Below are 16069 nucleotides of genomic sequence, written 5' to 3' on the forward strand. Positions count from 1 at the left end.
AACATCTAGTGGACACATTTAGAACAGCAGTTTATTTCATTCAAAAATTTCAGCTCATTGTAATACTTAGCATACTCGTCCCGCGGGCCGGATAAAACCCGCTTGCGGGCCGTACATTTGACTCCCCTGATGTAAGCAGACATTTTCTAATTTTTGCAAACTAACTTTCATTTTATGGATCCCAATAGTTCCAACACCCGCCTATTTGTTGTTAATTGTGCATATACACCATCATCTGATTTTTTATTTTTTTGCTCACTCTTTTTCCCCACTCAGAATGATTTGAGGAGGGGTGAAGAAGAGGGTAATTAAAATGGGGATGCCGTGCAGTCAAGTGTAACCAGCAAGCAGGCAAGAAAGAAGAGATGAACAAGTGAAGAACGGGCAAACCACAATACATTGTTTTATTTTCAGCAGTTTCCTGGGTTGAATCAGCCAACTTACCTGTCCCAATTTGAACCACATCAGGCCCTGAGGTACAGTTCTGGTATACATGTGGAATAGAGGCAGATGAGCACTATATTCCACCTATGTGGTTACTGCAGAAAAAAGGGATTGGCAACACCTGGGATGGTGCAGATGGAGGAGTCACCTTGAAAAAGAAGCAGCGAGAGGAAGGAGAAAATGGACACAGTGACAATTCCATCTAATCTTTTCAGGTCATACATGAGCAAAAAATTATTGTTAAAAGTTTGTAATATTGTACATCCAGCCATTGTATATAACACTTATGCTCATTTTGGAATGGGTAAGATGGTGTATATCTCAGTTAGAAATGGGCTAGATGGTCACCAGTCAATCACAGGGTAGCCTACAGACGAACAAGCAGTCACACTCCCATTTAGTACATAGAACATTTTAGTTTCCAATTAACTTAAGAATCATGGTTTGGGATGTGGGAGGATTTTAAAAGGTACCCCATGCACACATTCAAACTCCACAACGTGTGGCCAACATAGGTCACTGTGTGGAATACATCAAATATTAAAATCTGACAAAGCATTTTCGCAACATTCACAACATTGGTGACAAACATCAAGAACACAACAAAAATATAACTGCATGCAGCTTTTCTGACAGCATAAACCCCCAAAATTGCCATTGTACACTTAAATCAGTCTTTCATTGATGTTCGAGTTCCATAAAGATATATCTAAATTTATGCATAAGCTTTTGCTTAATCAATTTTCTGTCTGGAGAATGTGTTAATGTGCATTAGTCTGAAATTATATCAAAGACTGGACAGTCCCATATTGAACAACAGAGACATCTAGTGGTGGAATGTATATTCAACTTGACGCCAACTCAATATGAAACGGAGAAATTCTGCAAAAATGGCATTCTCTTTGGGAAAGTGGGTTAACTAGGATGGCCTTTAATATGGAAAAGCAATTTCACTAAAATACCATGGGAAACGTTTTACACAACCGTTTTTAAGTATTGAAGCCCTCCATATGTTTGTATAGTTTGTATAAATATATCACTAATATCGACAATTGAGCAATATGAACAACACACAGGGGCTTCACGGTGGCAGAGGGGTTAGTGCGTCTGCCTCACAATACGAAGGTCCTGAGTAGTCAGGGTTCAATCCCGGGCTCGGGATCTTTCTGTGTGGAGTTTGCATGTCCTCCCCGTGAATGTGTGGGTTCCCTCCGGGTACTCCGGCTTCTTCCCACCTCCAAAGACATGCACCTGGGGATAGGTTGATTGGCAACACTAAATTGGCCCTAGTGTGTGAATGTGAGTGTGAATGTTGTCTGTCTATCTGTGTTGGCCCTGCGATGAGGTGGCGACTTGTCCAGGGTGTAGCCCGCTTTCCGCCCTATTGTAGCTGAGATAGGCACCAGCGCCCCCCGCGACCCCAAAGGGGATAAGCAGTAGAAAATGGATGGATGGAACAACACACGCACTCACGCACACACACACACATATTTTCGTATTGTTACCTTCTTGAGACCTGAAAAAAATGCCTACCACTTTAGGACCACCCTTTCTCGATATATAGAGATTTATATTTACAAAATTAATAATGTATACATACTATGCAAATATAAAAAAGTTTGTTGTGTGTAGTATCTTGACACTTTGGAATGAATGGACGCGACACCAGGCTGAAGAGTAGTGGGTAGTTTACTTCTGTGCTCTGGAAGAAGTGCAACACACAAAAGGTTCCCACTGGAAGTATTGCCCCAAACAGGAGGGTTCCGCCCCAGAATCTGGTCTACGTGCCGGCGCACTACTGACCCGCTGCCTACCATGATTTTGTAGGACACCGGCCAAGTGACCTTTGTGACAAACCCCGGGATCCACTTTGGCCCATAGCTGAAGTTGCGTGTTAACACTGCGTCCCCCACTTGAAATCCCCTCTGTGGAGTATTTTTGTCATGGTTTTGGTTATGACTACCTTGTTTCCGTTCCACTTTTGTTCTGAGATCTGGATGCACTAAATCTAGCGTTGACCTCAACCGCCTGCCTTGCAGTAATTCTGCTGGTGATCTCCCTGTTGTCGACTGCGATGTGATGCGGTAGCTAAACAACACCCGTGCCACCCTGGTGTGGATGGTGCCCTCCCTGGCTTTCTTCATCATTGATTTGAATGTCTGAACTGCCCGCTCTGCACAGCCATTTGAAGACGGGTGATATGGTGCTGAAGTGACATGTTCAATGCCATTGTTGCTGAGGAACTGCTGGAACTCTGTACTAACAAAACATGCACCATTATCCGATACAATCACTTCTGGTAATCCTTGATTACTGAAACTTTTCCGGAGACATTCAATTGTGCTATTTGCTGTTGCCGAGTGCACTGGGTAGGCATCCATCCATTTTGAATATGCATCCATCACAATCAAGAACATGTGTCCCATGAATGGCCCTGCGTAGTCTATGTGCAGCCACTGCCATGGTCTGCTAGGCCACTCCCACGGGTGAAGTGGCGCTGCGGTGGGCACATTTCGATGCTCCTGGCATGTATCACACCTTTTTGCTGCTGCTTCAATGTCAGCATCCATTTTGGGCCACCAAAAGTAGCTACGGGCTAGTGCTTTCATTCGGGTGATTCCCGGGTGTCCATGATGCAACTGGCTTAGTAATGCCTTCCTGCCTGGCGGCGGCACTACCACCCGTGACCCCCACAAGATGCAACCATCTTGCACACTCAACTCCGTTTGCCTCACTACATATGGTTGGAACACTGCATCTGTGTTTTGTTCTGGCCAACCTTGCTGTGTGAATTGATACACTCGTGACAGGACTGGGTCTCTGCGTGTCCACTGGCTCACCTCTTTTGTTGACACAAGTGTTGCTTCCTCCATCATCAACACTCGTCCCTCATCTTTGTGAGTGGTCTCCTGTGGCATGGGAAGACGGCTCAGCGCGTCTGCGTTGCTGTGATGTTTGCCTGGTTTGTACACAATTACATGTTCATACGCTCGCAATGTCACTGCCCAACGTTGGATGCGGGGGGATGCCATTTGCGGCACAGCTTTCATCTCATTGAACAGAGACAATAGTGGTTTGTGATCGGTACAAATTACAAACTTCCTTCCGTAGAGATATTTATGGAACCGCTGGATGCCAAACATGACTGCCAAGCCTTCTTTGTCTAGTTGCGAGTAGTTTCTCTCTGCATCTGTGAGTGTTCTTGACATGAACCCTATGGGTCGCTTTTGCCCGTCTGCCATTCGATGCGATAACACCGCCCCCACCCCATGAGGCGATGCATCGCAAGACAAAACACCAAATCTTTTTGGCTGTCGTAGTGCACTAGCACTCTAGAAGACAGCATGAGTTCCTTGGACTTCTCAAACGCTCGCTCTTGCTCCTCTTCCCACTGCCACTTGATGTCTTTACGCAGCAGTTTGTTTCCATTAGCCTCAAAATACTGTCCCAGCACCTCACAAAACTCTTCCTCCTCACTGGATTGTGCCCCTTGGGACTCTTCCACGTAATGTGTTTGCTGTTTTTTTACTTTCTTGGTCATTGACTTGTCCATTTTTCCTCCCCCCTTAACTTGCCGCCGCTGGTCACTAGGGGGCGCTGTCTTGCACATTCTCCTCAGGTGTCCTTTCTTACCACACCCATGGCATGTCTCATTTACAAAGCGGCAGTCTGGTGCCATGTGCTCAGCCCCACACCTGTAGCACGTCCCCTGCCCACTCGTGTTCTTCCATTTATGTTTTATGTCGATGTCATAAACCGCTTGTGCCGCCGTGTTTACATTTACTGCAGCCGTTGCTGCTCTGCCCTGCAGGTCACGCACATCTCTGTTCGCTGCTTCCATGGACTGTACCAACTCCAAAGCTTTCTCGAACGTTAGCTCTGACTCCGCTAACAACCGACGTTGCATGCGATCATCCTTGATGCTACACACCAATCTGTCTCTCAGCATTTCTTTTAGCTTGTCCCCATAATTACAATGCCTCGCCAGGTCCCTCAACACAGCTACAAACTCCAACACTGTCTCGTTTTCATTTCTTGTCCTTGAATTAAACTTGAATCTCTGGACAATTTCACTGGGTTTTGGGTTGTAATGGGACTGAAGCAATTCTGTCAACTCCTCAAATGTTTTCTCCGACGGCTTCTCCGGGCTCAGGAAGTTTCTCATTAAACTGTACATTTTCCCGCCAACGGAGCTAAGTAATATCGCCCGCTTTTTTCCTGCGTCGGCGATTCCATTAGCCTCAAAATACTGTCCCAGCACCTCACAATACTCTTCCCAACTCAGATCTTGGCTGTCAAACGCCGTTAGTGTTCCTACCAGACCCGCGGCCATCCCGTCACCGCTACTGGTGGTCCGGTTCCACGCGTTAGCTCCACCGTTAGCACTCCGATGCTATCTCCGCATAACCGAGTCGCTCCGGTTACTCGCTGGCCGACATCTTCTGCAATCCGCGTCTTAGAACTCTCCGCCGTCCTCCCCTCGAACAGCTTTCCAAAAGTTCACCGATTTTCTCGTCGCCAAATGTAGTATCTTGACACTTTGGAATGAATGGACGCGACACCAGGCTGAAGAGTAGTGGGTAGTTTACTTCTGTGCTCCGGAAGAAGTGCAACACACAAAAGGTTCCCACTGGAAGTATTGGCCCAAACAGGAGGGTTGCGCCTACCAGACCCTCTATAATACAAATACTACATCGTGAAAAATGAGTTGAACAATTTCACAAGTAAAACTTAGGATTTTGGCATTTGACAAGAAAAACTGAACATTTGTGCAATATTACGATACAAGTTGGAATTTTACTTAATAACAGTCACAATTTTACAAGAAAAGCTTAACATTTTGGCAACTTCATGAAAAGAGTCATAATTTTACTCGGCAAATCTCTGTTATCCTTTCTTAAACACGTGGTTGTATTTTTTTTTTCTTGCAGGATGCTTGTCTGCCCGGTTTGGCTCTGCGATGAGGTGGCAACATGTCTAGGGTGTACCCTGCATGCCTTCAGCCTGAAAGCAGCTGGGATAGGATCCAGCCCCCAATCTTGTGACCGCGAGAAGGACAAGCGGTAGAAAATGGATGGATAGAGTACTCTAACACTGACAAAGCATGGGCACAAATACCTGTTGGTTTGCTAATTGTTCTCAGCGAAGACAGACCTTTTTCCAATGGTCTCTTTGCTGAAGATCTTAATTGAGGGAGGTATTGCGATGTACTGTAAGACGTTCCAAACCTACCAATAGCTCTTTGCCTCTTGTTTGGCCTGACTTATGCTCTGCATTTAGTTCATCCAAAGCTATTGAAAAACACTTTTTGCTGACTTCAAAGAGTGATGGTTGGCTTGGGCCACAGCCAATTCCCACTAAAACTGCTGTCACTCAAAAAAAATATTTTGCTCAGTTGAATTTCTGCTAGTACAGTAAGTGGTGTTGTTTGACATTAGTTTACATTCCTCGTCTCAGCTGTGTTTGTTATTTGTGACATTTTATTGTGCAACTATACATGTATTGTTAATGACCTTTGGTTGTGCACTTTTTATTGTGATAATTTCCTGAGTCCAAATATCCAGATATTTTTTATGTTTATGTTATTATTATCTGCTTGGTGTCTTAGGTGAAAATCAAATGGTTAAAATGTCATAGAAGGTTGTATAATTATATTGATATTGGAATTATATTGATATTGGAATTGAGAGTGTGATATTGGTTGAGAACTGTCTAATTCAGAAATAATTTGTATTTTCTAACATATATACTGTATTTCATAGCACAAACTAGAAGGAAATAAAGGATTATTATATATTGATAGAACAATACTGGGGCTCTTTATTTGAAATGCTATGGGAAAACTAACATATTTTGGAACCATAAGGTTTTGGCAGTTATGGACTGGTAGTATGGTTTACTTAATATTTTCAAGGCAATCGGCTTCCATGGTTTTATATAGTATATCCTTCTGTTGATTTTAGTAGGAATAACTAAGAAATCCTAAGTTGCAGTTTAAGTAAAGCTAAATCAAATAAAAAAGTTACCATGAATAAAGATAGAGTTTATTGCACTTGAAATCATTAGGTTGTGTAAACTTACCATTCCTTGTAGCCAGTACTTTATCATAAGTACTCCTAACATAATTCCAAACAAACAATATTTTAGTGATTTAAACTCAAGTGAAATAGTAGTTTACTTAAAAATAATTTGTTAGTACAACACAAAATATATATTCAGGTCAACTACGGTCATAATATTACTTTACTTAGTTTTTTCAAGGAAATCTGTTTGTGTGCTTTATTGTAAGTAAGATCAACTAATTGGATTTTACAGTGTACTTGTTCATTCATTTAGTGTCTGTAACATTACCTTTGAAGGGCACAGGCTGGACTCTGGAGCCTATGTTACCTGTCATCTGGCTGCGCTACACTCTGGACAAGTCGCCAGTTCATTAAAAAAAAGTTGTCAGTTCATTGTAGAGCAACAGTGTGACTGTGTGTTATACATATATTACCGTCGGACAGTGCTCCAGTATGTGCCCATCAGATGCTGCATTAAATTTTAATATGACACATTCAAGTTCTACTCAATAATTAATAATAGTTATTAAAAAGTAGTAATAATTGATAATTACTCAGCTACTGAATAATGCCCTTGATCAGATGCTTGTAATTAATAATTATGAGAATCTGACGAAGGTTAGTTACGTTACCATGCTGTGTTCAATGTGGTCTTGTATAATGTACTATTTGTGGGGGGTTTTATAGCCTAAACACAATAAATTAAAGACAACTAATAATACATAATTTACATAATAATACTTTAACTTGTTAAATGGTAACTCGTAAAAAAAGGAAACAAATTTGGTGTAGTACACCAGGCATCATCAAAACTACCAAAAAACAAGAACATTGAAGGTGGCTCTTTCAAGGGGCTTGGAATTCCTAGCAATGCCCCTGCACACGCGCGCGCACACACGCACAAACACACACACACACGCACGCACATACACACACGCACGCACGTACACACACACACACGCACGCACGCACATGCACACACACACACACACACGCACACACACACACACACACACACACACACACACACACACACACACACACACACAAATCAAACATTAGGTATGATCATTGATTAGTATATCAACATTTCAGCTTTTTCTTACACAATACATGTTTGCTCTATTTTTCCATTTGTAATGGTTTTCTTAGTTTTTTTTTATGTTTTTGTACTGTGGACCATCAGAAATCAGCCCACTTGGGTTGCCGCACTTTGGACACCCCCTGGTGTCTTTCACTGGAAAGGCAAAGTGTTTGTAAGCAACGGAAGAAGGTCTGCATGCTCTGTCTTCTTAGCATCAAAGGGTGATGGCGCATGTTTCCACACCTCGTCTTTTTACTCTGCCTGGGCTTGTGGAGGGTCACTGCACGCCTGGTCCTCTGCTCATGCGGTGGATGGTCTTGCATTTCTGTGTACTGCAGGGGCTGTTTGCAACATTTACACAGATGCGTAGTGGGCGCCAACTTTCCAATGTATTTTACACGTTATATCCCGCCCTCTCACTGCGTCTCGTATGTAATTACATTCGTATGTTACACATGCACATTAGCTTAAGGTGTTGTCAGCTAATAATAGTAATTTGGATAGCGAGCGTTAGCTGTCATTGAATGTATAGTCTATCGTTACAACAACATGACTGCAAATTGTTTGTTGCTTCTTTTGGACTACTTTTATATGTGGTACGTGTTGACAAGACTGTAGTAAATAGCAATATCAATCATTTTATTTGGGCTGGTAAAAATCTTTATTACATAAACTTTGTAATTGTGAAAATAGAAATAGACAATTGTCAAACAAATGTGTGCTTTTATACCATAAGCTAACTGGTAGTGTTTTTTGTTTAGTTTTTTGCTTTGAAAAATGTTACTGTGAGGAAGTTCAAAATCCCTCTGCATTCAAACGTTAGTAAAGGTCTAAAAAAACTAAACCAAAGCAAATTCCCGTAACAAACAAAGTAAATCCAACAAATTCAGACACCCATAATATTAGCACAAAATAAACTTAATTGAATAATTGTGGTTTTAAAACCACCAAGTATACACTACATATACAGTAAATGATGAAGGAAATAAACATTTATCTTTATTAAGGTCTTATTCTGGCGATAGTATCAATAGTGTTTCACACTTTTTTATGAAAGGGCTGTCACTCGCAACGTTCTATATATATATATATATATATATATATATATATATATATATGAATATATATATATATATATATATACACATACAGCATATATACTGTACATATACACAATAGAATGCGTAAATAATCCAAAATGTGTGTGTGTGAAACAATGCTGAGTGTTACCGGGAGTGTTGAGCGAGAGGTACGGAAGTCCTAGTGGGGACAAGACAAGCTTGGAGGTCCGTGTGACAGGCAGGAAGTCGGGGTGAAGCAAGCCTTCAAAGTCCGTCTCCAGTCGGGAGGTTGAGATCCAAGATGCAGCCAGGGAACCATAGGGAATGCGCAGAGACGTGTCACACTGCTTGTGACGTGGAAATGAAGGTAGGCTGCAGAGAGGCGACAAGGAGGAACACGAGACAATTGATCGCGAAGGGGGAGAAAACACAGAGAGAGCAAGAGTGCATAGAGATAGATTTTCGGCTTACTGTACTGGAACATATGACTACGTTCTGGCCTTGGATAGCAGGTTGTTCAGGCTTAAAAAGGCAAGTCTCATCATCAGTGTTGGATTAATTGTAAATAAGTTATTTCATTTTATTTAAATATGATTGTTTGCTCATGCATTGTGTAGACAAGCTGAAGAGAAATTAAACTTGGCGTTAGATTGAAATTAGGTTGACCTACAAACTTCAAAGAGGAATTTGCAGATGGCACAGAGCAACGCAGGAAGTTGCTGTATCCTCTGTATTTGCATGTGTTAAGTTCTCACAACAGGTGTTAGGTTTCCAACACAGCTGCAAATAGCTCCTCCTCCCTTAGTGCAGCAGTGTGTGTGTGTGTGTTTAGGGCATTCCCAAATGAATTAAAAGGCGAGGAGAGTGGAGAAAGTTTTCAGAGTGAATTAGGAGCCTGTAACTGACAACTTACTCCAGGTTACTCTCCTCGTACGAGAAAAGCAATACTGGTTTGTCTTCTATTCTCTGTTTCTGTGTCTTTATAATGTCTCATGGTATTTGACCCTGACATTAACTTGGTCCTTTGAGCCGGATACCAATATACCTGAGGATTCCAGCGGGCGTCAGCGGGGATCCAGAAAGACTGTGGCCACGGCAGGACCTCTCTAAGAGGATTCCTAAGTAACCCTTTTTCAAAGGCTGGTTGTCAGCTCGTCAGTTGGAATCTAAAGGTTGACGGTATTCTGAAGAAGAAGCGAAGACAGCCAGTGGGTAAGATAACCTTTTTCTTGTTAAAAAAAACGGTGTGACTGAGGGGTTGGTAAACCTTGTAAAACCTAGGTAAAGTAGAAGGACGGCGGAGTCCGCACAGAGAATTGCGAAGGTACTGGAATTCGGTCTACAGAAGGTACTTGTACATTTAAAGACATTTTGTTAGGTCAAGAAACTGAAATGTCCCAAAAACTGCGGAAACCGCGAACATTGAAATGTCCGCGTGTGAATAGTGTGAACGTGAGAGTGATTGGGAGTGATTATCACTTGATTTATCACTCCATATTAAAGTTGTGAGAAGTAAATAGTTGGTTATTGTGGAGGCATTATGCAAGACACCTCAACTGGGAAATAATCTCCAGTAGAAGTGACGGGTACCACAATAATATATTTTAACCACTATCTTAAAACGTGACAACAGTAATCCTTATAAGTGCGGCCCTGTAGGGGACTACGGATTACTCCTAATTGATTAAAATGGGAAAAGGACAGAGTAAAAATAAACCTCGAGATTAAATAAAATGTAAAGATTGGAAAGTAATCAAAAACAGGATCCTGATAGAATCAAATGTTTCAATAAATGGATAAAAGATTACAAGTTTGAGGGACAATTAAAAACAACCTAATTAGTAGAACTTGGGGGCGCCATAAAAGCAAAAACAAAAGGCAATCTTAAAAAGATGAAAGAAGAAGGAGCTAATGATGTACAATTTTGGCTAAAAGTGGCCAGGGCCAGAGAGAAGGGAGAGCGAGAGAGAGTAAGGGGGGTGAGAAGGTGTTATATTGCAAAAAGGAAGATGATGAAACAGAGCACTGCAACAGGCAGAAGAGAGAGACAGAAGACAAGGAGTTAACAGAAGGCAAAAAGAAGGTCAAAAGTAGATATAAGATGGTTAAAAAAGGCACATTAGAAGAATATATAAACCATGCACTCCATGCGGAAAAAGTAGTGAAAAAGAAAATAGAAGACAGCAACAACAACAACAACAGCGGTTACACCCTACTGCCTGTTGGCGTTGTGGCAGAAAAGGACATTTTGCAAGACTGTCCTTAGAAAAAAAAAAAACAATCAAAGGCAAAAAGAAGGTCAAAAGTAGATATAAGACCGTTAAAAAAGGCACATTACAAAAATATATAAACCATGCACTCCATGCGGAAAAAGTAGTGAAAAAGAAAAAAGAAGACGGAAACAACAACAGCGGTTACACCTTACTGCGTGTTGGCGTTGTGGCAGAAAAGGATATTTTGCAAGAGACTGTCCTGAGAAAAAAAAAAAACAATCAAAGTTACTCAGCATGAGTGTTAAAAGACGACAACAATTAGTCATGTTGTCAGCGTATGCCATTGGTGGTAAGATCGCTGCAAACTTGTTTGTCTGTTTGTTTGTTTGTTTGTTAATGTGTGTTTAGGTGTGTATCTTTCCAGGTACAAATTGTGTAAAAACCCCGCAGGTTCAAATAAAAATAAAAATAGGTTAAAAATAAAAATAGGTTAAAGTAAAATTAAAATTGGAAAAAATCTCAAAGTGCTAAAGTGAGATAAAAGTAAAAATAGATGAAAAAATGAGAAGAAATCAATAAGATCTAATGCAAAATGGAATAGACTAATGCGTACGACAGAGATAATGTGGGGGTATTGAAATAAGATATGAATAAAATGTAGATTGAAGATATGCATTTATGTTTGGGTATATAAATAGCGCTTTTATATATGCAAATATATATATATATAGTTTTTTTTTTTTTAAATAATGGAACAAATAAAAACCTAGATTAATAATTATAATAAGAGTTGATATGTATAGCATGATAAAGTGTGAAACATATTTATTAACTGAGGAAAGAAGAGAAAAAAAAAACACTCTTCAAGTGTTGCTGACTTTTGCCCTTAGGAGTCCACTCACGCACTCACACACAACTTTGTGTGTGTGTGTGTGTGTGTGTGTGTGTGTGTGTGTGTGGCGCATTGGGGGAGGTGTGAAAATGAATGTATTACATGTAAGTTTAAAGTAGGTTTAACTTTGTAGTGTAGTATAACATTCTCAGGTTAAATTATGTTTTAGACATTTGCAGTACACCATACATCTGGGTGTTGACCTAAGATAAGATAAAAACATAACATAGAATGAATAAGGAGACATGGCAATCAAAACAACTATCAGTTAGCGATAGACAACTATTTGCTTTGAATATTGTTGAATAATAATTGCAAATAAGAAATATAAACAATTGGAAGAATGTAAATTATGACTGTAAAAGTATAGATTAAATGGCATATAGACAGTTAAGTGAGTTTGAAATGTTACTAAAAATTTACATAAAGTAATACGTATAAAATTTGAATTAGGAGAAAAATAACATTAGCGTTATTAAATAATCTGCATCGTGAAGGACACAAAGTAAGCAAAATAAAAGTCCAAAGATACAAAACAAAAGTAAAGTATCTAGGACATTGTCTTAACAAAGATGGACGCACTATTGTGCAAAGTAGAAAAGCGAAGTACTACAAATACAAAAACCACAAACAAAGAAGCAAATTATGTAATTTTTACGATTAACTAATTACTGTAGAAGTTGGATACCAAATTATGCTGAAATAGTAAGTCCATGAAGTAAATTAATGTAAACAATTTAATCATCTGTAAGAGTGGAATTCAGAAGCTGAAAGAGCGTTCTGTGAATTAAAAATATAATAGGATGTGTGGTTGTTACAGCAACGAAAATTTTGAAAGCTATCAAATGACCATCAAATTACTCAATGCAAGCTGCAGAATTAGTAACACTAATAGAAGCATGTAAAGTAATGAAAGATCTAAAGGTCACAATATACGCAGATAGTTGATACACATTTTCAACAGTGCACACATTTGCACAACACTGGAAGAATATAGGGCTGATAATGTCAACAGGAAAACCTGTAAAACATGGAGAACTATTAGGGAAAAAAAATAGTAAAAGCAGTACAGCTACCAGCTAAAATAGCAATATGCAAATGTGCAGCACACACCAAAGGAACAGACACAGTATGACTAGGAAATGTGGTTGCTGACAAAACAGCAAAACAAGTACCAGAAAAGTAAATAAAACATTTCAAATCACAAACTAGTGACATGAATAATGATATACTAAAATATATGCAATAACAAAGTACCCCAAAAGAAAAAGATAAATGAATAAAAAAAACGAGTCACGTTGAACAAAGAAGACATCTATATATGTCCACACAATAAACTAATCTTACCAAAAAATCTGTATAAGTGAGAAGCAGTTTTGAGCCATGGTTAAACGTATGGCTCAACACGAGGGATATGACTAGCCTCATATAGAAGTACTATAGAAGTACTATACTTCCTATAGTTTAATTCGTAAAAAAATAAAAAATATATATATATTGTATACAACATCTATGCATGGATTTTATTGAACTAGAGTGAAGGAACACATTATTGTCTGGTCAAAGTGGGTACAAATATTTCCTAAAGGAAATGCATTATGCAAAGATTTAGTTAAAATGTACAGTACATGAACATTACAAGTACAAAAGGACTCAGACCATTTGAAATAATATTTGGAAGACCTTATCAGCTCCCAAAATTTTGAAAAATCAATGAAAATAAAACATTGGCAATCTCCAAGGGGGGAGAGGTTGTAAACAACTAAGATACCATTTGAAAGATTTGGAAAGACCAAGCTGAGTACACTTAGCACATTGTAAAAAGGTCATATAATGGGTAAAAGTATTTGGGATTGTATTTGTGTTATCAAAGCGACATGTTAACTAGCACACTACAAATTCCACTGTCACAGTTGTAAGCATACCATATGATGATGTGTCAAAGTTTGATAATAATTGGTTCCTGTTTTAGCAAATTAATTTGTTCCTTATGACGGAGCAAGTGGGAAAGGCTACAAAAACTGATTGTGTTGTATATAAAAGCCCAGACAATTACTCAAGATGAGTCAAAAAAGGTTTAATTGAAGTAATGAGCAAAACAAAATGTACCTAGTAGCTAAAGAGACAAAACAGAAACCAATATTTGATAAATATGTAAAAAAAAGGGGAAAAAAAGCTATTTATACCTGCATTAACATGCAAGGCTCTGGACAACAGTTAGCAAACTTATCATCAGATAACTGCATACACATAGTAAAGATATCAATATTTTTACAAGAATTGTTAACACGCTTGAACAGTTTGATATCTGAACATTGGAAAATAACTAGATGTTATCCAATTTTGATCGATGCAATGGGTGTCCAAAGAAGTGTATCTGACAACTATAAATTGATAAATCAAGTTACAGCTGAATTTGAATCATCTGTCTGCTGGTGGTGTACAATTAACAAGAAAGTTGACAAAATAAACTATGTCCACAACAACGTACAGAGATTAGAAAATTACACAGGCCGACTTGAAGCCCTTGCTGATCAACTCGCCGCCACCCTCCTTATGGCTTCTCAAAACCGTTTAACGCTAGACATGTTGTTAGCGGAAAAAGGGGGCATGTGTGCAATATTTGGTGAACAGTGTTGCATGATCATACCAAACTACACTGATGCAGAAAGTAGCCTGACCAAAGCACTGGACGGCCTGCACACCCTTAACGGTAATATTAAAAGCACTCTGGCATAGATACATCTATGTGGGAGGGGTGGTTGGACGTGTTTGGCAAATACAAGTCTTTGGTATTTAGTATCTATGGCCGTTAAGACTGACGTGTGGATGTTGTTCTATTCCCTGTCTGTGTTCTCTGCTTAACTGTCTGATTACCACACCGATTAGCCCAGCAGACGATAAGGCTGTTCAAATGCACTTCCTGGTGGACGACAAGGAAGTAAATATGAAGTTGATGATACCTACCTGGATGGTGTTCCTGATTTGTTTCTAGATTCATATGACTCTGAATAATGACATCGCAACATTTATATTCTGAGTGTAAGCATATTTTTCATGAATGTGATCCTGCAACTGAAAATCAAAAGAAGTGGTTGTTTCAAGGTGGTGTGAGAATTTGAATAAAAATGCGATAAACAGGAAGGAAATGTTGCATTAATTGTAAATAAGTTTTCTCACTTTATTCAAATATGATTGTTTGCTCATGCATTGTGTAGACAAACTGAGAGAAATGAAACTTGGCGTTAGATTGAAATTAGGTTGACCTACCAACTTCAAAGAGGAATTTGCAGATGGCACAGAGCAACGCAGGAAGTTGCTGTATCCTCTGTATTTGCATGTGTTAAGTTCTCACAACAGGTGTTAGGTTTCCAACACAGCTGCAAATAGCTCCTCCTCCCTTAGTGTTGCTGTGTGTGTGTGTGTGTGTGTGTGTGTGTGTGTGTTTGTAATGTAGGGCATTCCCAAATTAATTAAAAGGCGAGGAGAGTAGAGAAAGTTTTCAGAGTGAATTAGGAGCCTGTAACTGAAAAATTGCTTCGGGTTACTCTCCTCGTACAAGAAAAGCAATCACTGGTTTGTCTTCTATTCTCTGTTTCTGTGTCTTTATAATGTCTCATGGTATTTGACTCTGACAATCAGCTTCACGTGTGTTGATTGCCGGCGATTGATTGGCAACTGCTTGCTGCAGCCGGACTGGCACGCGCCTGGCGCCCTCTTCGAGGTGCGCTCATTAGAGCACACAGAAATGAGCATTGGAATGCGGCCGGGCCGTGACACATACTGATTTTAAACTAGTACAGAGAACCAACACATGGGATTATTTGTTGGTGCACTCGATTAAGCAGAATGATAAGCAGCAGACTGTTAGAATAATTATTTATATGTTATCACACTAACTTCATGCTTAAGGGTCGTTGTTATAAATTATTGTGAATTGTGCTGAAGTGGTATTTTTTTATCTGTGCAAGCTGGCAGTCCAAATGATTGCCAGCCGACCTTATCAGTGTTGTGTCCAGACCTGGCCTGCTGACCGCCAAAGCCTAACGCCACAATGACGCAGACAGAGCAGAGACAAGCCGATATGACCTGCGTCACTTAAATTGTATTTATTCTATAACCATATATTGTGTCTAACTGGAGTTGTCAAGATTACCCCCCTTCCCTCAGCGACAGCTTCAGTGATGTAACAGGGCCTTCCAAATGAATAGAGGAGGCGAGCGGGCTTGACTTTTAGAACGTAGTTTCTTTAACTACAAACCCCGTTTCCATTTGAGTTGGGAAATTGTGTTGGATGTAAATATAAACGGAAT

General features: G+C 39.7%; 1 protein-coding gene across 1 annotated transcript; it reads right to left on the reverse strand.

The window, feature by feature from the left end:
* Positions 1 to 788: 788 nt before the first annotated feature.
* LOC133554598 (uncharacterized protein K02A2.6-like) lies at positions 789 to 3333 on the reverse strand. Its single transcript, XM_061903538.1, has 2 exons — positions 2408 to 3333; positions 789 to 811 (listed from the first exon to the last, which is right to left on the reverse strand). Exons 1-2 carry the CDS (start codon positions 3318 to 3320, stop codon positions 789 to 791), a joined length of 936 nt encoding a protein of 311 aa, XP_061759522.1. The 5' UTR covers positions 3321 to 3333.
* Between the last annotated feature and the right edge of the window lie 12736 nt (positions 3334 to 16069).

This window comes from Nerophis ophidion, linkage group LG06 (genome assembly GCF_033978795.1).
Source record: "Nerophis ophidion isolate RoL-2023_Sa linkage group LG06, RoL_Noph_v1.0, whole genome shotgun sequence".
Classification (NCBI taxonomy): Eukaryota; Metazoa; Chordata; class Actinopteri; order Syngnathiformes; family Syngnathidae; genus Nerophis; species Nerophis ophidion.

Coding starts and splice junctions, on each gene's coding strand:
- LOC133554598 (XM_061903538.1), bottom strand. CDS start 3,320: ATGATGGAGGAAGCAACACTTGTGTCAACAAAAGAGGTGAGCCAGTGG. Junction 812..2,407: donor AAAAGTGGAACGGAAACAAG/GTAGTCATAACC, acceptor GTTCGTCTGTAG/GCTACCCTGTGATTGACTGG.